Source organism: Plecotus auritus, assembly GCF_963455305.1.
Source record: "Plecotus auritus genome assembly, chromosome: 5".
NCBI lineage: Eukaryota > Metazoa > Chordata > Mammalia > Chiroptera > Vespertilionidae > Plecotus > Plecotus auritus.
In genome coordinates, this window is record NC_137776.1 from 59,990,551 (window position 1) to 60,014,747 (window position 24,197).

The 24,197-nt window shown below is 38.1% G+C and overlaps 1 protein-coding gene across 9 annotated transcripts in view; it reads right to left on the reverse strand.

Annotated features, from left to right (window-relative positions):
- Positions 1–24,197, reverse strand: part of PKP4 (plakophilin 4) — a 255,987-nt gene that overhangs the window by 79,944 nt on the left and 151,846 nt on the right. For all 9 annotated transcript variants that reach the window (XM_080670980.1, XM_080670979.1, XM_080670981.1 and 6 more), the window contains one exon: positions 8,161–8,195. In XM_080670980.1, the coding sequence (XP_080527106.1) occupies positions 8,161–8,195 (35 nt within the window). The remainder of the gene's footprint in view (positions 1–8,160; positions 8,196–24,197) is intronic.

Sequence of the window (24,197 nt, forward strand, 5' to 3'; positions counted from 1 at the left end):
ACGCCACTGAAATACAAAGGATTGTTAAAAAATACTATGAACAACTCTATTCCAACAAATTGGACAACCTGGAGGAAATGGACATATTCCTAGAAATATATAACCTTCCAAAACTCAATCAGGAAGAATCTAAACATCTCAATAGGCCAATAACTATGGAAGAAATTGAAGCAGTCATCAAAAAGTTTCCAGCATGCCGAAACCGGTTTGGCTCAGTGGATAGAGCGTCGGCCTGCGGACTGAAGGGTCCCGGGTTCGATTCCGGTCAAGGGCATGTACCTGGTTGCGGGCACATCCCCAGTGGGAGGTGTGCAGGAGGCAGCTGATCGATGTTTCTCTCTCATCGATGTTTCTAGCTATCTATCCCTCTCCCTTCCTCTCTGTAAAAATATCAATAAAATATATTTATAAAAAAAAAAAAAAAAAAAAAAAGCTTCCAGCAAACAAAAGCCCGGGGCCAGACGGCTTCACAGGGCAGTTTTACCAAACATTCAAGGAAGAACTAAAACCTATCCTCCTCAGACTACTCCAAAAAATTCAAGAGGAAGGAACACTTCCAAGCTCATTCTAGGAAGCCAGCATCACCCTAATACCAAAACCAGATAAAGACAAAACAATGAAAGACAATTATAGGCCAATATCCCTCATGAACATAGATGCCAAAATCCTCAACAAAATTCTAGCAAATCGGGTCCAGCACTACATCAGAAAGATCATACAGCATGACCAAGTAGGATTTATCCCAGGAATGCAAGGATGGTACAATATCCGCAAATCAATTAACGTGATACATCACATAAACAAATTGAGAGAGAAAAACCACATAGTCATATCAATTGATGCAGAAAAAGCATTTGAGAAAATCCAACACCCTTTCTTGATAAAAACTCTCAACAAGGTGGGAATAGAAGGATCATACCTCAACATAATAAAAGCTATATACGATAAACCCACAGCTAACATCATACTCAATGGGCAAAAACTAAAACCATTTCCCCTAAGAACAGGAACAAGACAGGGATGCCCACTCTCACCACTCCTTGTTCGACATAGTACTGGAAGTATTAGCCATTGCAATTAGAAAAAGAAGAAGAAATAAAAGGCATCCAAATTGGAAAAGAAGAAGTAAAGCTGTCCTTTTTTGCAGATTACATGATATTGTACATAAAAAACCGGAAAGACTCCATCAAAAAACTAATAGCCTTAGTAAATGAATTCAGCAATGTAGCAGGATACAAAATTAACGCCAAGAAATCTATGGCATTTCTATACACCAATAGTGAACTTACAGAAAGAGAGACTAAAAAAGCAATCCCATTTACCATTGCACCAAAAAAATTAAGATACCTAGGAATAAACTTAACTAAGGAGGTAAAAGATCTATACACAGAAAACTACAGGACACTGAAAAAAGGGATAGAGGAAGACGTGAACAGATGGAAGAACATACCATGTTCAGGGACTGGGAGAATTAACATCATTAAAATGTCCATACTACCCAAAGCAATCTATAGATTCAATGCACTCCCAATTAAAATACCAATGGCATATTTCACAGATCTAGAAAGAACTTTCCAAAAATTCATCTGGAATAATAAAAAGACCCCGAATAGCCACAGCAATCCTGAGAAAGAAGAACAAAGTAGGTGGGATCTCAATACCAGATATCAAGCTGTATTACAAAGCCACTGTTCTCAAAACTGCCTGGTACTGGCACAGGAACAGACATATAGATCAATGGAATAGAATAGAGAACCCAGAAATCGACCCAAACCATTATGCTCAATTAATATTTGACAAAGGAGGCACGAACATACAATGGAGTCAAGACAGTCTCTTCAATAAATGGTGTTGGGAAAATTGGACAGATACATGCAAAAAAATGAAACTAGACCACCAACTTACACCATAAACAAAAATAAACTCAAAATGGATACAGGACTTAAACATACGAGAAACCATAAAAATACTAGAAGAATCCAGAGGCAGAAAAATCTCTGACATATTCCAAAGCAATTTCTTCACTGATACTGCTCCTAGGGCAATGGAAACTAAAGAGGAAATAAACAAATGGGACTATATCAAAATAAAAAGCCTTTGCACAGCAAAGGAGATCATCAATAAAACAACAAGAAGGCCCACTGCATGGGAGAACATATTTGCCAATTATATCAACGATAAGGGTTTAATCTCCAACATTTACAGGGAACTCATGCAGCTTAACAAAAAGAAGATAAACAACCCAATCAAAAAATGGGCAACTGATCTAAACATACACTTTTCCAAAGAAGACAGAAGGTCAAGAGACATATGAAAACCTGCTCAAAGTCACTAATCATCAGAGAGATGCAAATCAAAACAACAATGCGGTACCATCTCACACCTGTCAGAATGGCTATTATCAACAAATCAACAAATGACAAGTGACGGAGAGGATGCAGAGAAAAAGGAACCCTCGTGCACTGCTGGTGGGAATGCAGACTGGTGCAGCCACTGTGGAGAACAGTATGGAGTTTCCTCAAAAAACTAAAAATGGAACTCCCATTTGACCCAGTGATCCCACTTCTAGGAATATATTCCAAGAAACTAGAAACATGAATCAGAAAGGATATATGCACCCCTATGTTCATAGCAGCATAATTCACCATAGCTAAGATTTGGAAAGCCTAAGTGCCCATCAGCAGATGAGTGGATTAAAAAACTGTGGTACATCTACACAATGGAATACTATGCTGCGGTAAAAAAGAAGGAGTTCTTACCATTTGCATCAACATGGATGGAGATGGAGACTATTATGCTAAGTGAAATAAGCCAGGCAGAGAAAGATAAATATCACATGATCTCACTCATTTGTGGAATATAATGAACAACATAAACTGATGAACAAAAATAGATCCAGCGACAGAGAAACATCAATCAGAACGTCAAACCTCAGGGAAGGTAGGTGAGGGTGGGGGTAAGGGGGAGAGATCAACCAAAGGACTTGTATGCATGCATATAAGCCTAATCGATGGACACAGACAATAGGGGGGTGGGGTCATGAATGTGAGGTGGAAGGTAATGGGGGAATAAGGACACATATGTAATACCTTAATCAATAAAGAAATTAAAAAAAAAGTATAATTAAATGTGCATCTATTTGTATGCTCATTTTCTTCAAGACCTATTATTGTAATAGGTATTTTTCTGTGATTCTTGTGTTTATTTTATTTTTTATTATATTATTAACTACCTCAAACTTTGGTGGGACATTGGACTGTACAAACACATAAACTGTTAAGAGATATGAAGATGTGAACATGAAAAAATGCAAACTTAATAAAAGAGAAGAAAGGAACACTGAGATAACATTCCCTCTTCACCCCTTTTTAGCAGAATATACATAAAAAACACAAAAATTAATGGTTATTAAAAAATGCAAGTCTAAGAAAAAGACAAAGCCAAAACAAAAAGTGACAAGCCTTCTTCTTCATAAAAGACAAAAGGACAATCATTTATGTTTTTAGGCAATATATATATACAGTTCTGATAAGCTAGAAAATACAGAATAATGAAGAGAGAAGGCCACAGAAGGCAAGGTAACAATCCTATATAATAAAAGCCAAATATGCAAATTGACCAAACGGAGGAATGACTGGTTGCTATGATGCACTGACCACCAAGGAACAGATGCTCAACGCAGGAGCTGCCCCCAGCATGCAGGCCCCAGGCCAGACAAGGTGGGTACCAGTGGGGGTCCCCCAATCGCCCTGCCAATCACCCCACAGAGGGATGTGACTGGCAGCAGTGGGGGGGGGGGCATGACAGGGGGGGATTAGTGAGTGGGTGGTGCCAGGCCGGCCAAGGCGGGTGCCAGTGGGGGCACCCCGATCACGCCGCTGGTTGCCCCACAGATCGGCCCTGATCACCGGCCAGACCTAGGGACCCTATCCATGCACAAATTCCGTGTATCGGGTCTCTAGTAGAGCATAAATGGGTCAGACCAACTTTATTATTTATAGGGAAACATCTCCTTCAGTCTCCTTCCCAGCCAGCCTGGGAAAATAAAACGTTTTGTAAAATAGACAATTCTTTCCCAGGAGTTGGGAAGCTACTTCTTTGAGCATCCAAACTTAAAATGGTTTGGCTTGTTTTCATTTTTATTTTTTTTACTTTCAAACAGTTTACTATCCCTAGTACAGGTTAAAAAACAAGCAAGCAAGCAACTAACCAACCAGAAAAAACAAGCATTTCTGATTCTGTTGAACTGAATAAAAAAGAAATGAAAATCTTTTCTGCCTAGGGGCATCCTGAGCTCTTAGAAAATGACTCTGCAGGAATTAGCTGTTTAAAAACAAAATTCAGCAGCTGGTCTCCGTTTCTGACACTTGCACTGACTGTAACATTCTGACAACACCTGAGTAGGCAGGGAGCTTTCCCAGGTAGTGAGAGATCAAACCACTGTTAGGCTATCAGCTCACCTTATTGCTGAAAGCTTTCAAAGTACTAAGCTTTACAAGTCAAATTTATAATAAAAAAGGTAGAAAAATTGTTTGCAAGTATGTGCAAAATATTAAAGAAATATGAGGAACAATAACAGACATTCAATCTTCAGTCCTTTTTTGTAACCTTTTCTTATTTAGGAAACCAAGAAAATTGAAGAAAGATGTTTCTTTTGTCAAGACCTAGCTGAAGACAAAGTATACTGAAGACTTTTGTTTCTTTACATTTAAGCCACCCTGCCTCAATCTGAGTAGGACTGCCAAATTTAAAAACAAGTTGATTTTCATATTACATTCAGTATCTTTGTGTACAAACTGGTAATGAGAAGACAACAGTTAAACTTTATAATAAAAGTAGCAGCAAAACTGTCATTTTAGCCCATTACTTACAATCAAACTTCTAAAGGGCATCTATAACTACTTAGAGAAAGAAATATGAAACAAATCAGTTTACTCTTTTAACCATACAATCAAATTTCAGTTTTCTACCATATTATAGCTTATTGCCATGGCTGAAAAGCAGGCAAATCTAAAATAAAGCCTCCAAAATAATAACAATAACAAATAACTAGTTTAAATAACAGAAAGTGAAATAAATATCAGTTGTGATTGCTGTATTTGAAGGTTAATATACTTCCCCCTCCACGTCAAAAGAAAAAAGCGTAAGTAAATATAAAAACTCCCAGGTCTGAATATGAGTTTGGGCAAGAGTACACTCTGACAAAAGGCATGAAACACAGTTATTAGGTGTGAATTAGGAACGTGGCTGTGGTGAGGCAGATGAATTACTGGAGCTGTATTTCCCTAACATTATAGTATTTGGGGAGCTGTGTGTGTGTAATATTTACATATATAACATATTTTATCAATCTATATTTAGTGCATTAGTAAATTGTGAAGGTGGTGGTCAAATGACTGAAGCTGAGTAAATGTACTGTAGGGTAGAAGAGGTAGAAAGAGTGCCCAGTGCTCAGATATCTCATGGTCTATCATGTGTCTTCATAATTGAAGATCATTCTCTCTATATGTAAATCAACACAATTATGCACCGTGCCTCCTGGCTTTTTGGTAGTTAAAATCTACACCTGTCACTCTTGCTCAATTCAGCATGGCTGACTGGTGTGGGTTTGGAGGAGGACGACACGGAAAAGCCAGGGCGTTTCTACAGCTCTACTTGAGGCAACATGCTGGTGAGGCTGTACCTCCTTTGTGGTTTCAGCTAATGCTCCAAAACTCCCCCTGCCCCACCTCCAAACCACCTAGCCCTTTGCCCTTGCAATCCTAGAAATGGTGGCAGCTTCCAATAATATGATTAATCTCTTGGGTGCTTCATCATGCTGTTTAATGCTCCTAAACCTTCCAACCCACCACACTTTCTTAACTATAACTTCCCTGTATCAAATCCCTCATATTCAGCTACCTGGCACCAGCTCAGTTTTCCTGATGGCCCTGGAAGATACAGCTCTTATCCGTGGGCTACAGAGAACTCTCGCCTGTCAAACACTAACCCTTCAATAGAAAGGGGCAATACAGAGGTACTTTAATATTGTTTAGATAGTTAGAAATATAAATGATGACACTAATGAAAGAATATGAGAGGATCAACCTCATATCCCTTAAGGGAGGGAGAATTAATACAATCTTTTCAGGAAAGCAACTTGGTTACAGTTATTAAGAGCCTTGAAAAATTTCCATATACATTAGTTAATTTTCTTCTTAAAAATCTAGCTTAAGCCCTAACCAGTTTGGCTCAGTGGATAGAGTGTCGGCCTGTGGACTGAAGGGTCCCAGGTTCGATTCCGGTCAAGGGCATGTACCTTGGTTGTGAGCACATCCCCAGTAGGGGCTGTGCAGGAGGCAGCTGATTGAAGTTTCTCTCTCATCGATGTTTCTAACTATACCTCTCCCTTCCTCTCTGTAAACAATCAATAAAATATATTTTTAAAAAATCTAACTTAAGGTAAATCAAAGATGCAGATATGATTTTATATACAGGGATGTTTACCACAATGTTATGAGAATGAAAAATTAGAAACCTGAAGATAGTGTATATATTTAATAGTTTTTATTTAAAGTATCCCCCCAGCCCCAAATTGTAGGTGTACACAGTATATACGTTCACTGAAGAGGTCAAGGATACTTGATTTAAACATGGACACTATGTGCAATACAGCTATTAAAGGTTCTCAAGAAACAGTTCTGGAATAAATTAATGATGCAGTATTAAAGATGAAATAACAGAAGAAATTTATATTAAATGGTAAAGTTTCGCCAAAGCCAATTAACAAATGCAGTATGGTGTGCCTAGCATTTTTCTTTAAACTAATTTTTTCAAGTCACTTTTTAACAGTTCATAGATCTGCTATTTCTACTGAAGAATGTTGGTCAGGTGACTTTCTGCTCAAAGGAATTCCAGTGGCTCCCCCAAAACCTGCAAGAGGAGAATCCCTGATATTTGCAGTCTATAATTTGACCCATAGTGGCTGTCTAGTCTTTGCACATCGTATCATCTCCCAAACCAGTTTTAAAGGTTCCCACGTAACACCTCTACTCTATCTTCTGCTGCCTAATGACAACGCTCTCTCTATGTCAGGCCCTGGGTTCCAGGCCCATCTTATCTGCAAAGCTCTCTCACAAGCAGGTTGTATGTTTATAACTATGTTCCCCACATAATACTTATTCGGCAATTAACCACATGTCATTTCATGGCATGCCTTGTATTAAACTGCTTTTTGTAAATCTCAGTAGGTAACTTTTCACATGACTCTGCCTACTTGACAGTTATTGGGAATAGCTCCTTGATAAACAGCAGAGTGCCCTGTATGCACTATAAGTAACACAAGACTGCTGGCACCAGGGTCAGGCAAATGCAGATACCAGGCATTTGGTGATCTGAGTCTTATGCAATTCAAGCCTTGTTTAAAAACTGCCGAAGTATTTAGATATCAAAGCTGATTCTAGGATGTATACATACTTGGCAACATCCTTTACATTATAAGCTCCTGGCAGGTGAGGAGGACATATGTGTGTTGTGCCCAACACTGTCTGACCAGCAATATGTACAGTACTGGGTCCATGATGTGGCTGCTCAATAAACATTCAATGAATGAAGGCTAAGACATCAAATATTTCTCGAAGTGGCAGATGCTCTTCTCAATTCATCCTTTATATGAGGTGAATTTAGGGTAAAACTGAAAAATAAAAAGAAGCTTCCAGACTACATGAGAAGCTACTACATATTCTACAATAAAGAAAATCACCATTTCAGGTAACTCTTCTGAGTATGAGAAACACTGTGAAAGAAAAAACCTTGACTTATACAAACAGTTAGCCAACTTTCCCAGATTATACAATAACCTTTGTGAAGGAATCTCCTGTTTCCTTATGATATAAAATTTTCAATTATTGGGTTGATATTAACAGTGTTGATGTCCAATGCCGTAACCTTACTTTCCTTACCATTGACATATTCATATCTATTCAATTATTTTTTAAAAATTAAGCATATTAAAAATTACTGTTTCAAAGCAAAATCGCTCAATATTGTTACAATTAAAGGATTTGCTTGCTTGGCTTTTTTAGTAAGAGTTGGTAAATCAGAAAGCATGCTATGAAACTATTTGTGTGTGTGTGCGCGCAAAACATAATAAAGATTTTTTTATACGATAAAAACTCTTACCTGTTGATCTCCAAGGAAATGACTTTTCAGTTGAGCTAGAGAAAAAGAAGGGGGAAAAAACATTTACTTCCTTTGTCATGAAATTTAACTGTGGACCCATTTTGCATATACACATTTAAGTTTCACATTTAATTACACAAAGCATAAAAATCTGAAACAAAATTTAAAATTACTCTTCCAACTAAGGTAAATATTTAACCTTTTCCATTAATTTAAGACAAAATTGTATGTCTACTTGGAAAGTAAGGCAAATAAAGTGACATAAGATTCTCCTTGGATAAGACAAATAAACTAGCAAAAGTACATATGGTAATCATGGTATTTACTATATATGATATATTATGCTGCTTTTTGTGATAATATGCAAATTACATATATATTAAGAAGAACCAAAAAAATTTGTTTGTTTTATGTATTTTCCAAAGAAGCCCTAGATACAATAGATGCAAAAGTTAATGGGGTCAGTTTGAACTGAATGTTCACCTATGAAATTTAAATCATAAAATTTTATATAAAAAATATAAGGTTTTACAAGCCAGGAGAAATTTTTAACTATATATTTTTCTTGGTTTATACCCATTTAAAAACATATCTGTGCCCCTTTGCTCCCCCCACCCCTAGCATCAATACAGGAAAGCATGGTAAGAAGGGGACAGTGTGGTAGGAACAAGAGGCTGGATTATTAAGCATTTGCTAAATGCTTGATTACTAGTACTTCACATATGTTATCTACTTTATACTACTCAGAACAACCTTATGGATAGGTAGATTATCTGTGTTTTACAGATAAAGTAACTGGACAAAGAATTATGTTATATAACTGGAAGAGCTGGGATTCAAACCCAGGATGGTCTGATCCCTAAGTCAGGGCTTCTCATCACTGTGCTGTATGGTAAAACAGCTTGTGACCCCATTTTTGCATTAACACATACATACATACATACAGTATGCCTAGAAAGAAGTCTAGAAAAGTACAAACCAAATTAGTAAGCAGTTATCTCTGTGGGGCACAATTAAAAGGATTTTTCTTTTAAACATTTGCACTTTTTTTTGAAATCAGAATAAAATATATATTGAAGTATTTTTGTGGCGTTGATTAAATTTAAGGAAAAGGTGTGTCTATGGGCTTAAGGAAACACTATAAAATAAAGGACTTGAAACAGACGAAGAGAACAATCCTTTCAATGCAATAGTTCTAAGATTTTAATTTCTTTTAACCCCTGGCTACCCTCCCCATGTCACTAAGTGTTTACTAGAACTCTTGCTGGTTAAAAACTTAAGGTTGAGTAAGAACTCCCTGAACTTCAATTCTGGGAGTGATTTGCCTTTTCTTCACCAGAGGCACAGCAGGCCACATTCCTGCTGTGAAATTAGCTGCAAGCAGGGAGCATGCTCCCAAAGAATGGAGTCAATCAGTTAATGCTAATCTTCAGCACTTCAGTGATGTTCCTTATCTGATGCACTCCTGAATTCCAAAGGACTGATGAGATTGAAAAAGGTGAAAATTTGGTAAAATACCAGTAAGGGCACATTTGTCCTGCTCCTGAGGGTACTTAATCTTTCTTTGATTCTAACAGTGGCTCCCTACACCTAATTTCAACTTCTCCGGAATCTTTGTCTTTTAGTTCTATTATTTAAATTAGTTTTCTAAGCACTGAGGTTGGTATTTACTCAACTATGTTCCCATCAAGATGTTCACATTTCTTGCCAATACAAAAATACACGATGAATCAAACTGCCATCCAGAAATGATTAATATGTCAAGTTTCTTGGAAATATCATGGAAGTCTACTTTCTATCTTCTGAGTTTAAAACTTACATAAACTTTAATGAAACACCTTTGCAAGACTTTTTATTCTCGAAATTATAGATCATAGGATATAATTCATGGTAATTGATCCAACTGGGCAAGGGCTGTTTCTCTTTTGCTCATGTCCTCGTGCCGAGTATCTAGTATAGTGCAGGTGCTTGATATATATTGTTCTTGTAATACAAATTGTAAAAAAGTAATACCGAGTACATCATTGTTCTGAAAGATCAGGTAAAAAAAAAAATCAGTTATTACTTTGCTTAGGCAAGTCACCTTATTCTCCTCTACTGAAGGCAGGAAATTCCAGTAGCCTCATTGTGTCACAAGCAGGCAAACAGCATTTTTCTGCTGAAAGGCCTCTTTCGTCACCAATACAATAAAGCATTCCTAAGTGAAGGCAATGGAAAGCCTCAGTTCATATTATCTTCCCCTACTCTAAGTTAGATAAAAGAGAAAAATCATTAGGAAACTAAGCTAATATTATGATTAAAAATAAGCAAAAAGTGCCATGGTATATTCTGATGACTATACGAGGTGGATAAAAGTAAGTTTAGTTGTTCGTATGGAAAATAAAACAATATGGGCACCGTGCCCACAATGACTCCATCCATTCCCTTCATTTCTCATCTTGTATTAATAAACACAAGAATAAACTCTATTTTACATAATCACAACTGTAAACCTTCTTTTGCCGACCTCTTATATTCAGCCCAATTGTCTTCACACTAACCCTACAGTTCTGTTAAAACTGGTCATTGCCCTAGCCAGTTTGGCTCAGTGGACAGAGCATTGGCCTAAGTGGATAGAGCAGTGGACCAAAGGGTCCCAGGTTTGTGTTCGATTCCAGTCAAGGGCACATACCGCAGTTGCAGACTCTTCCTGGCCCTGGCTGTGGTCAGGGCTCATGCAGGAGGCAACCAACTGATGTGTTTCTCTCGCATCAATATTTCTCTCTGTCTTTCCCTCTCTCTTCTACTCTCTAAAAATCAATGGAAAAATATCCTCAAGTGAGGATTTAAAAAAAAAGTAAAAATAAAACTGGTCATTATATTTATTATTCAGAACAAACTATTTCCTTTTGAATCACTCACATCAAATGATTCTCAATTGTTGACTATTCTGGAATTCAGAGATAAGACAATAAATACATGGAATTTTGAAATGTTAAGTCATGGAATGTAACTTGCTTTTAAAAAGTTTTGAATTTTTAAAAAATTGAATTTATTGGGGTGATGTTGGTTCATGAAACCATGCAAGTTTGAAGTGTACAACTCAACAAAACATCATCTGCACACTGTATTGTGTGTGTGCCTATGGCCCCAAGCAGTCACTTTCCATCTTCATTTTCCCCTTTTGCCCACCTCCACCTACTCCCACACTCCCCTTTCCTTCTAGCTATCATCATGCCGTTGTCTGTGATTGATATATATATATATATATATATATATATATATATATATATATATATATAAAACATTTTGTTTTGTTTCTGCTTAATCCCTCCGAAACATTAAATCACTGAATATAACCTGCTTTTATTAGAACAATTAGGGGCATCTCCCTGTTAAAAGGCTTCTTCCCACCTTCTTCCCTGTCACCCTCTATCCATCTATTCCTGGAAACACTTCCTCAACTTTTATTCAATGTCTATAATGTGTCTACAGGCACCGTGCCCACCAGCAGCAGAACAAGAGCTTAAGGTTCCTTTTAACAGTGGTGATGGATGTGTGCCAATCCAGCTGTACCCTAAACCAAATCACTTGTGTGGCCAACAGAAAGAGCAAACAAAACAGAAATAGGGAGGTAGGCCTGATACTGCATGGAACACAGGAAAGATCAAAGGCTAACAGTTTGAACCATATATTCCCTCTCAATGACACTTCACCTAAAAAAACTGGCTATGGTCACAAAATGTGCTTTACACTTTTAGTCTTAAACAAAAATCACACGCAACAGGGACAGCAAAGTGTGGTCTAGCAGGTCAACCTGGTTCCCATGGGCTGCTGGCAAGTGTAGAGTACAATGTATTACCAGCCAATGTGGGGGACACTGTGATCTCATTACTGGCTCTACTTTGTTCTCACCGTGCTTTCTTCATTCCACTTTTCCCTTATGCTACTCTACCATATTTTTGGACCCTTAGAACGTCGTCCCAATACGCCAAGGTTGCAGTTCAATCCCTGGTCAGGGCACATGCAAGAATCACCAATGAATGCATAAATAAGTGGAATAACAAATTGATCTCTCTCTCTCTCTCTCTCTCTCAAAATCAATCAAAAGATTAAAAAATTGAAGAAGAAAAAAACCCCAGCTATTTAAAATAAATTGCAGGAAAAGGTAAGATATAAATAAATAGTATTATGAGCAGTCTCCTAAAGAGAAAATTATGTATTTGAACACAGCAAAAACATCAAAGGAACAGGAAATTCTACATAATAGCCCTTTCAACAATTCAAGTAACTTTCATAGGGATTGGAGATGAACACATTTTAGATGATGTTAAATATTCTTTGACAAAAGCATTTCGTGTTAGTGCTTTGAATCCATGAATAAAAGATCCAGAAGACCATATGGGAAGGGGAAGATCAAAAAGGATATAGTACTAGACAAAAATGAGACAAATAGTTCCCTGTGGGGTCTCCATAAGTTATACAGGAAGCATGACTTCTGTTTAAGCCCATCCCACAACAGGTTTTCCAACCAGTCAAAGTGAAATTAGAATAGAAGTGTTTTCTAACATTGCAGTTGACATTTGAAAGAGTGAAAAGTAACTGAGATGAAAACAGTAAAATGGCTAAACACCACAGCAGACTCCCTTTCCTAAGTATTCTGCATAAGTCAGGACGTTATTGATGCAAAGGTCAGCCTTAGAATATAGACTACTGCAAATTATATGTGTCCATGGTCTACAAATGTTATTGTTTTCCTCATTTCTATTCTTCCAAAACCCTCCAAAGGTGAAGAAAACAGAAAAACAAATGTTTTCAAAATTTAAAATAAAGAAGACACATGAACATGCTTTTTTTTTTTTTCTTTCTAAAAGAAATGTATTAAAAAAAATTCAAATCTTCACTTTTAAATAAAGCTAGCACTGGGAAGGAGGCGGGCAGGGGTCCTGTTCTTCTATTTGCTTTACGTGAGACGGAGCACAGGACTAAGCTGTTGAGATACCCTGGGGCTGGAATCCAAACCCTTAAAATTTCATCATTATGAATAGCTTTATGATGCATGCAATTTCATTTTGTACATTATTTAGAATTTAAAGTGCTTTGAAAGTCTAAGTAAATATTTACTTAAAATAAATTTTAAGATATCATATGCTTAAATTTTTTATTAAACTAGTACTCACTTGATTTATCCTGTTCAGATACTCAAAAGCAAATGCTTTATTGACATTTAATTATTTGATATTCATGTAAAGGCACTATCAAATTTAGTGTGTTTAAAAATGAAATTACCTAGCCCCAGCCAGATGGCTCAGTTGTTTGGAGCGTTGTCCCATACACAAAAAGGTTGTGTGTTGGATTCCCAGTCAGGGCACATACTCAAGTTTTGGGTTTGATTCCTGGTCGGGGTGTGTACCGGAAGCAACCCATTGGTGTTTTTCTCTCTCTTTTTTCTCTCTCTCTCTCCTTTACACTCTCTAAAATCATTAAGCATATCCTTGGGTGAGGATTTAAAAAAATATAGCTGTTTTAGTGAGGAAGAAGGAATGAATTCACATGTGGGACAGAGTACAGACCCAGGGTCATTAATAACTGTCCTGGGAAAAAAAATGGATACATAATGGATACAGTCAACATTTGGCATAGCATAATGCTACGTTTCTATATATTAAGGGGAATGAAAAGAAAAAAGACTAAACGAATAAATGAGAAAAAATGATAATAACGGTAATGGAGGAACAGGGTAAAGTTTCTCAAAACCACATTTTTGAGGCATAACAAGATCTGTAAACACTATTCAGTGGTTGAACAGGCACCCTCCATGGCAACTAGACAAGGGAAGTGGTTGGAAAATTGCGTTAAATTCCCAGATTTGAGGTCCAGTATTCTTTGGAGAGACATGAAAAGAGGAACAATGGTTTGTAATGAGAAAAGTGGTTGGTCAACTTTATCTCTCTTCCCCCTGTTGCTCCCTCTCCCAGTCATTGCCACCATGAGCTAACATTGTTGATGGAAAAGGCATTATTGGGGTATATGGAGCATACTGCATAGCTTCACAATGTATTCAATTTAAATAAATTTTATCTAAATTATTGAAAAGAACACCCATCACTCAGATTAAGAAATATAACAATCTTCATTTTATAAAAGTGAAATAAATTAACTGTCGTTTCAGTCAGAAAACTAATAATCAAATCACTTAGCATTTAAAACTATTTTTGTTACACAGCACTTAAGTGTGCAGAAACACACACATATATAGAAAAGAGAACTGTATAGGGAACCCCCATGTATTCAGTACCCAGCTTTAACAAAAAAAAAGTGAAAACGTGTTCACACATATTTCACTATACCTTCGCTCACTATGTTCTCTGCATTAGATGATTATTTTGAAGTAAACTGCAGACATTTCATCACTTCATAACATCTTATCAATAAATAACATTATCACATGTATAAGTAATAGTGAAATTCTTTTAAAAAATGTATTTTATTGATTCTTTTACAGAGAGGAAGGGAGAGGGACAGAGAGTTAGAAACATCGATGAGAGAGAAACATCGATGAGCTGCCTCCTGCACACTCCCCACTGGGGATGTACCCGCAACCAAGGTACACGAACTTGGGACCCTTGAGTCCGCAGGCCGACGCTCTATCCACTGAGCCAAACTGGTTAGGCAACAGTAAAATTCTTAATATCAATAAATATCTAGTCAGTATTAAAATTCCTTGTTTCAATTTTTAAAAACAGTTGGTTTGCTTGAATCAAGATCAAACAAAGCTCCACACATTGTATTTGTTGCTATGTCTCTAAAAATCTGTTTTAATGTACAGTTTCATAAATGTCAGCTCACAGGAATACAGAGACAGAAGAACATGTTACATATCATTGTTCTGATACATTAGTTAGATCCAGTCCATCAGGAATTCTATAGGGCAAGCGCAATAATTCCAAACCAAAAAAAAAGTGAGAATAAAGGAGGATGGTTGGGCAATTTTGGGGAAAGAATGTGTCATAGGTGATGAAATGTACTTCCCAGCATATCATATCAGGAAGCCCTAACTTCTGGTTGTCTCCTGTTTGGTGACACTAACACAAAGAGACCAGTGGGTTCAGGTGCTGTGAGCAAAGTTTCCCATCATCTTTTCAGCTAATAATTTTAGAAATGGCAATCACTGATCTAGATACATTATTTTGTTAGTAGTTGCAAAATTCACTCAAGAGTTTAACTTCTGGACTTACTCTTAATATTTACTCTAGTCAATAATATAATTTCTACCTTTGTGTTTATGTTTATATGGAATATAATAAAATACTGTTGCACTTAACGATCTACAAATAATTTTTTCCTGTAAGTTTTTTCTTGATTCAGAAAATAGATTTTGTACTGCCTAAGCACTGGTGCTTGTATCATTGTTAAGATTACTTGAACTTCCTCTGGGGCTCAAATAGCACCATTACTGAAAATGTAACTAAAAAGTGACTGTGGTAGGTTAACCTTTAATTGGCATGTTCTGAAGCAGAGACTACATATCATAGGCTCCTAGAATAACTGGCTGTTTTTTGTTCCTTTACAATTAAACAAAAAAGACTAAAAGAAATTAACACACACATATTCTCTAAAGACATTCCTCCTTGGATTATAAGCAGTTTATTAATGCAAACCAAATGTTGTATCTAAACTATCTGACTGTGGTTAAAATGTACAGTTGTTTAATATAAGATTTTTTTTTTTTTTTTTAGCTGTGAAAATCTATAGCCTACAGACTTTTTCCCCTGCTGGTTTTAGAGTGCTTTTCCCCATATTTAATTGTGGAATAACACAATAGCAGAGTAGAAAAATCTATGCAAGAAACAGATTAGATTGATTTGTTATTAAATAGATTGTGAAGCCTTAGGGAGGATAGCTATAATAACAATTCAGTCACTACCGAGCCTGGCAAATTTTGTCAGTTGTTTTTTATCCCCCTTGGCAGATATGCCATGTTCATTTTTATAGCAAGCTGATTAACTGCTGAAAATGTACTCATAGATGGCTCTCACTTTTAGGCAGACAATCACATTTCAAATTTCCCTTTCCATACATCACTGGCTTAGAGCTGTACAAGTAGTAGTTCTCTGAAAGGTTAAGGAGAATGTGGACTTAACATCAACCTTCCTTTATTTCACCATGGAGATTACAGTGATTAGATGAAGGAATGGTAAACCTTCCCCCTTAAAATAATGAGCTGGAGAATATGTTTTTCAAGACTGTTTTCCAAAATCTCTAAATTAGTATCTACTTGACTTCTTATAACATGTTTGTGTAGATCGAGAACAGAAATAAAAGCCACTACAGATTCTCCACGAAGGAGAGACAGACTAATGGTAGTGGAGATGGGGCTGGAGCCAAGGGGTTTTACAATGGTCTTTGTTTAGCATGGTTTTATACAGACTGTGTTTATTTGGGGTGGTAGAGTGGAGTTAAGTGAGGTGAAATTTTCTTAAAACATTTACTGACATTCCAGGGGAAAATCAATAGAAGAGCACTATTTTTAGGGGAAAATATCATCCTCATGCTAAATTCATGTATGTAATAATCAAAACCAAAGCAAACTAAAACACAAAAAACCCCACCAAAATGGAAACCCTGCTAAAGAGAAGATAATGGGTACAAAACATCTAGCACAAGTGTCTGCTATGCAATAGGTACTCAATGGCTATTGTTCTCTTCCCCTGTAACCCTATCTAATACAAGAGCAATATGCAAATTGATCATACCTCTGCCATGCCCACAAGCCACGCCCACCAACCAATCAGGAGCAAGTATGCAAATTATCCCAACCAAGATGGCTGCGGCCACGGAGTGAGCAGGTGGCTTGGGTTTCCCTGGCAATGGAGGAAGCCAAGCTTCCCCGCACACTCTGGCGGGCCCTGGACTCCACTCAAGGCTACAAAGTTTCAATTATAGAAGATAAATAAATCCCAACAAAAATGGCTGTGGCCACAGAGTGAGCAGAAGGCTTGGGTTTCCCTGGTGATGGAGAAAGCCAAGTTCCTGGACTGCCCTGGCCTCTGCTGAAGGCTACAAAGTTTCAATTATATAAGATAAATAAATCCCAGATACCAGGGCCTCCGCTTGGGTCGCTGGGGGGCGTGGCCAGCCTGAAAACCACCACAGAACCCTCGCCCAGGCCACCCCACGGGAACCCCCACCCTGATCCAGTATACCCTTCAGGGCAAACCAGCTGGCCGCCACCAGTGCACCAGGCCTCTATACTATCTAATTAAAAGAGTAATATGCAAATTGACTGTCACTCCAATACACAAGATGGCTGCCCCCATGTGGACACAAGATAGCCGCCACAAGATGGTCAGCAGGGGAGGGCAGTTGGGAGGGATCAGGCCAGCAGGGGAGGGCAGTTGGGAGGGATCAGGCCAGCAGGGGAGGGCAGTTGGGAGTGACCAGGCTTGCAAGGGAGGGCAGTTGGGGGTGACCAGGCCAGAAAAGGGAAGTTGGGGGTGACCAGGCCTGCAGGGAAGGGCAGTTGGGGGGGACCCAGGCCTGCAGGGGAGAGCAGTTGGGAGAGACCAGGCCTGCAGGGGAGGGCAGTTAGGGGCAATCAGGCTGGCAGGGGAGTGGTTAAGGGGTGATCAGGCTGGCAGGCAGAAGCAGTTAGGGGCAATCAGGAAGGCAGGCAGGCGAGCAGTTGGGAGCCAGCAGTCCTCATTTGTGAGAGGGATCCCAGATTGGAGAGGGTGCAGGCTGGGCTGAGGGACACCCCCCCCCGCCCATGCATGAATTTTGTGCACCAGGCCTCTAGTATAATTATAAAAAAGTATTTCACCTAAGGATATGAGAAACAAAGACACCAAGGTAAGGCCTCCTGGGACAGTTCAGGACAGATAATGTAATCTGATCAACCAGCACTCTTCACAAAATTAAAAATAATAAAAGACATATTTATGCTGCTACTAAGGTGTTTGTCATTTTGCTAGTTATGAATAATGAGCTCTTCTGCAAAACTGGAAATTTCTAGGCTTTTGTATCTTAGTATCTCTATAATAAAGCAAAGGCATTAATATTTATTGAGTAAATTTAGAAGATATCATAAACATTTGCAGAGAAAAAAACAGAGTCACTCATGGAAATTTGAAAATAGAAAGTAATGTTAGTATATTAGTATCATATGTTTGGGCTTTCACTTACCCTAAGTCACAGATATGGATAATTTAGTATCTATTATATATATTACATATAAAAAGTCGTTTCTTTTACATACTTGTCATAATACTAAAATATTTGTATTCTAAAAATAGATTAATATGATGTATTTTGTGTTGTGATGTACTGGACTATTTTAAGATATACATTCCAGAGTTATTTCAGTTAAAAATTAACAAAAAAAACCTAATAATAGAACCAAAAAGAATAAGCAAAATTACTCATTTATCTAATGAACAAAATGGAACCGGAAGCATGGATACATGGAACAGACTGGCTGGTGCCTGAGGTGATGGGAGTGAGGGTGACTGGATAAAGAAGGTGGAGGGATTAAGTAAATAACATATATGCATAGCTCATGGATATGGACAACAGTTCGGTGAAGGCCAATGGAGAGGGAGGGGAAGAGAAGAGAGGAAATGGAGGTGGACAAAAAAGGAAAATACTTGTAAAAATGTCAACATTAAATATCTTATATAATAAAAGGCTAATATGCAAATTGTCTCCTCGACCCAGAGTTCGACAAGGAGTTCGACCAGGGGGCAGGGCCAGCTGGCCCAGCGCCCATGGTCCCAGCCCCCCGCCAAATTCGTGCACTAGGCCTCTAGTTTTTAATAAAAAAATGAGAAGACAAGCATAGACTGAGAGAAAATATATGCAAAAGACATTTGATAAGGACTTACCAAAATATACAAAGAATCATTAAAAGGGAACAGTAAGAAAATGAACAACTCTATTAAAAAATGGACCAAAGACCTGAACAGACACCTTACCAAAGAAGATTACAAATGGTAAATAAGCATATGAAAATTACAAATTAAAACAATGAGATACCACTATACACCTATTAGAATGGCCAAAATCCAAAACAATGACAACAAGTGCTGACAAGGATGTGTAGCAACAGTAACTCTCATTCTCTGCCAGTGGGAATATAAAATCATACAGCCACTTTGGAAGATAGTTTGGTGGTTTCTTATAAATTAAACTAGAGGCCTGATGCATAAAATCCAGGCATGGGGGTGGGGGGCATTGGGGTGGGAGGGTCCCCTCAGCCCAGCCTGCACCCTCTCCAATCCAGGACCTCTGTGGGGATGTTGACTGCCTGCTGTTCGGTCGTTTGATCACCCCTCACTGCCCCCCCTGCCAGTCTGGTCGCCCCACACAGCCTGCTGCTTGGTCGTTTGGTCACAACTCACTGCCCCCCCGCCCCCGCCCCTGACAGCCTGGCCGCCCCACACAGCCTGCTGTTCAGTCATTTGGTTGCCCCTCACTAACCCCCTTGCTGGCCTGTTCCCCCCACGCAGCCTGCTGCTCGGCTGTTTGGTCGCCCCTCACTAACCCCCCTGCCGACCTGATCACCCCACGCAGCCTGCTGCTTGGTTGTTTGGTCGTCCCTCACTAACCCTCCTGCCAGCCTGGTCGCCCCACGCAGCCTGTTCAGTCGTCCATTCGGTTGCGATGGTTGCTTAGGCTTTTATATAGATAGATATATTCTTACCATATGATCCAGCAATCAAACTCCTTGGTATTTACCCAAAAGAGGTGAAAACCATCCTATGTAATAAAAGGGTACTATACAAATCAACTGAATGGCAGAAAAGAGAACCCCAAACAAGAAGAACCCAAACAGACCCAGGCCCAGACACATTATAATTAAAATGCCAAAAATTAAAGACAAAGAGAAAATCTTAAAGGCAGCAAGAGAAAAGAAAACTGTTACCTACAAAGGAGTTCCCTTAAGGCTGACACCTGAAACTCTACAGGCCAGAAGGGAATGGCATGAAGTACTAAAGGTAATGGAAAGCAAGGATCTGAGACCAAGATTACTATATCCAACAAGGCTATCATTCAAAATAGACGGTCAAATAAAGAGCTTCCCAGACAAAAAAAAAAGGCTAAAGGAGTTCACCTCCCCCAAGCCAGCATTACAAGAAATGCTAAAGGGACTGCTGAGAAGAAGAAAGAAATAAACCTAGCCATGCAGAATTAAAATGGCTATAAATAAATACTTCTCAATAATAACCCTAAATGTAAATGGATTAAATGCTCCAATCAAAAGGTGTAGGGTAGCCAAATGGATACAAAAACATGACCCAACTATATGCTGTCTACAAGAGACCCACCTCAAAACAAAAGACACACACAGGATGAAAGTGAAGGGATGGAAAAAATTTTTCCATGCAAAATGGGAAAGAAAAAAAAAAGCTGGAGTAGCAATACTCATATCTGACAAAATAAGACTTTAAAAGCATCATGCTAGGTGAAATAACCCAGTTGGAGAAAGATAAATATCATATGATCTCACTCATTTGTGAAATATAATGAACAATATAAACTGATGAACAAAAACAGAACTAGAGGGGGGGAAAATATACCAGAATATAATAGAAGTAATCCCATTATTTGCAGATTTTTAATATTCCCTACAACTTTTGTGATATCATACTATGTTAGTACAGTTTTGGTAATATTGTTATACTTAAAATCCTTTTATTCTTGAAATATTAATGTTTATTGCATGTAATATATTTAAAATCATTTTTCTTGAGATATTGTTTATAGCATGTAACATTATTATATATAGAATCGTTTTTCTTGAAATAAAAACTGAAAAAAAAACACACACCCCTATGTTAAGATCTTTATAGAAGCTTTATTCATAATTGCTAAAAGACCAAAGCAATTAAGATGTCCTTTAATTGATGAAGGGTAAATGAACTGTGATGCATCTAGACAATGGAATATTATTCAGTGCTAAAAAGAAATGAGCCTCAAGTCGTGAAAAGACATCGAGGAACTTTAAATGTATATTACAATTTGAAATAAACTGATTGATAAAGCCACCTATTGTATGATTCTAACTATAACATATTCTTATAAAGACAACTATAGAGACAGTAAAAAGATTAGTGTTGCTAGGAGTTATAGGGGAGAGAGGAATAAATAGATGGAGTAAAGATGATTTTTAGGGCAAAATTAAACTCTTCTCTATGATACTATAATGGTAAATAAATGCCATTATTATATTTGTCTAAATCCATAGAATGTACACCAAAAATGAACCCTAATGTAAACTATGAACTTTGGGTGATAATGATGTGTAGGTTCATAATTTGTAACAAATATACCACTCTGGAGAGAGAGAGAGAGAGAGAGGGAGAGGGAGAGAGAGAGAGAGAGAGAGAGAGAGAGAGAGAGAGAGAGAGAGAGAGGGAGAGGGAGAGGGAGAGAGGCACGGGTGCGGACAAGGAGTATTTGAAAACAATGTGTACTTCCTGCTCGGTTTTGCTGTGAGCCTAAAACTGCTCTAAAAATAAAGTCTAATTTTTAAAAAAGTCAGTAAGAAATTATCAATAATTTTCAATTCTGTGATGTGAGTATATAAATCTTTGTTATGTCATAGTAGCTATACTTCTCAGTATTTAACATTCCTTGATACAGATAAAACCCAAAATGATAGTAATAAGTATATGAATAAAGTAATTATTAATTTCTATATAGTAGTAAAGGAGAACTTTTTCAGGAAATAACTTGAAATATACTATATGATCTATTTAAATTATGTTGAAATTTATAAATATGTACAAATGATTACAAAAAAACCTAATGACTAAGGTTAGGGGCTATTCTTGTATTGATTCATTAATTCTTCACTGTTACTTATTTTAAGAATAGCAATTGTAAATTGTAAACTGTGAAAAATTATAGAAAAATGAAATAATGTTATTTTAATTAAAACAGCTCTTTAAAGATAATTAAACAATGGCATGGCACATATATTTTAGATGCATAGGCCTCTAAATTTTAACAAGTATTTTTCTCTTCATTAATCAGAAAAATTAATACAGCTGTGTTGCCTCCATATTTAAGCAAATGTATTTCTAAAAATCTTAAAATAATCTAGAACTTTGATGCGAACTACATAAACTTGATCTCTTCTTTGGTTTCTAACCGTATCATCCACTTAACATTTTAAAATGCTCAGTCTAAGAAATAGGCAATTCATTATGAAATATTTATTTATTATGTTAAAACATTTTGTTATATAATGTTCTAGGTCCATAAAAGATTTTATTACCTATGAAAACTATTTGGGGCTTAAAATCCAAATCCTACATGGTTACATTCTTGGGTTAAAATAGGGTAGCTTAATAGAATCCTGGTTCAGTTACCTGGGGCTCACCTGCCTTACAGAAGACTTCGTTTATACATTTAATTCAAATGTGTAGAGATAGTTGCCACTTGGCTATGTATGTCCCTGATGAAATTGGCTTGTGACAGTAATGATAACGAGAAATAATAATTCAAATTCCTTCTGGAAGAACTGCGCTTGAACAAACTGTTGCAGATAAGCGACTTCTGTAGAGCTGCAAGTCAACCACAGACTCATTTGTATCTCTCAGATGTAGTATTCTTTACTCTGTTTACAACAGGAATTGCATCATAAAAATTCAGTTACTAAATTTGCTCATAAGAGCATCCATTTAATAAATATTCACTGCAGGGATTCCCCAAGAGGATTTCTGATAATTACATCCAAATATCAAATACTTTATTCTTCATTTAGTCTGAATTAGAAATGAAATCTGAGAGCTTTTATTTGTTTGGCCATTAAGAGAGTTACTAGTGACCAAATACAACACTAAGAAAGAAAATAGGGGGAGCTACATTCTATTGAATACCACATGACTCCCAAATAGGTATACCTACTATGCACTTACAAGTAACTCAACAGGGACAACTAGCTCAGCAATATACACGGATTTACTATAACAGAAAGCAAAGGAGAAAGGAAAGAAGGCAAGCCCTTGTTTCGCAGGAGGAGGATGGTAGAGAAGCTAAGGGGAATCTCTACCATTCCTGTCTTTCCCTGACCCCCAAACTAAAAATGCTCAGAGCAAAACCAGTGGGATTTCCCCCCCTCATAAATCCTGAGATATATAGTAGCATTATTCACAATAGCAAAAAGTGGAAATAAAATGTCTATTAGCTGATGAATGAATACAGAAAAATGTGCATTCCATACAATGGAATCTATATATATATATAACCCTAATATGCAAATAGAACGAACGGTGGAACAACCGAACAACCGGTTGCTATAACGTGTGCTGACCACCAGGGGGCGCACACAGAATATGGCAGGGGTTGGCAACAGGTGGAAGAGTGTGGAACATGGCGGGTGTTGGCTGTGGAAGGATGGTGAAGCAGGTGAGCGGGGGCGCCAGAGCAAGGCAGAGTGCCGGTCGCTGTCATAGGGGCAAGCCTCTGGTGGTTACTTAAAATTCTCTGCTCCCGTGTGCCGCGGTCCCGCCCAGCGCTTGCACCCGCTGCGGGTGCCAGGCATCGGCCCTGATCACTTGGTGCAGTCAGTGGGTGTGAGCGGTGGCTGCTAGCCCCCATCGCCCCTGAGGGCTTCTCCACCTCCCCCTGCTCCTGAGGGGCGATCGGGGCAGCAGCTGCCGCTTGCACCTGCTGCTGGCGCCAGGCCCAATCGCTCTGTGCTGTCAGTGGGTGCGAGCAGGGCTGGCGCTGTCAGCACGTGGGAATGGCATCGGCGGGAGCAAGGCTGCCGGGAGACAGAGAACCAGGGGGCTGTGGTGGGAGGGGCTGGGTGGTGGCGTGGAGGATGGGCCGAGACCTGCCCCTGTGCCCACCACAGCTTTACAGCCCACAGTTCCTATCAAGGTGCATGAATTCGTGCACAGGGCCCCTAGTATTATATTATTTATAAATAAAAAAGGGGTGAAGTACTGATACATGCAAAATCTGGATGAGCCATATTTTGCATCATGTACGCTCAATGAAAGACGCAGTCACAAAAGGCCACATATTGTACTGTATCATATATAGGA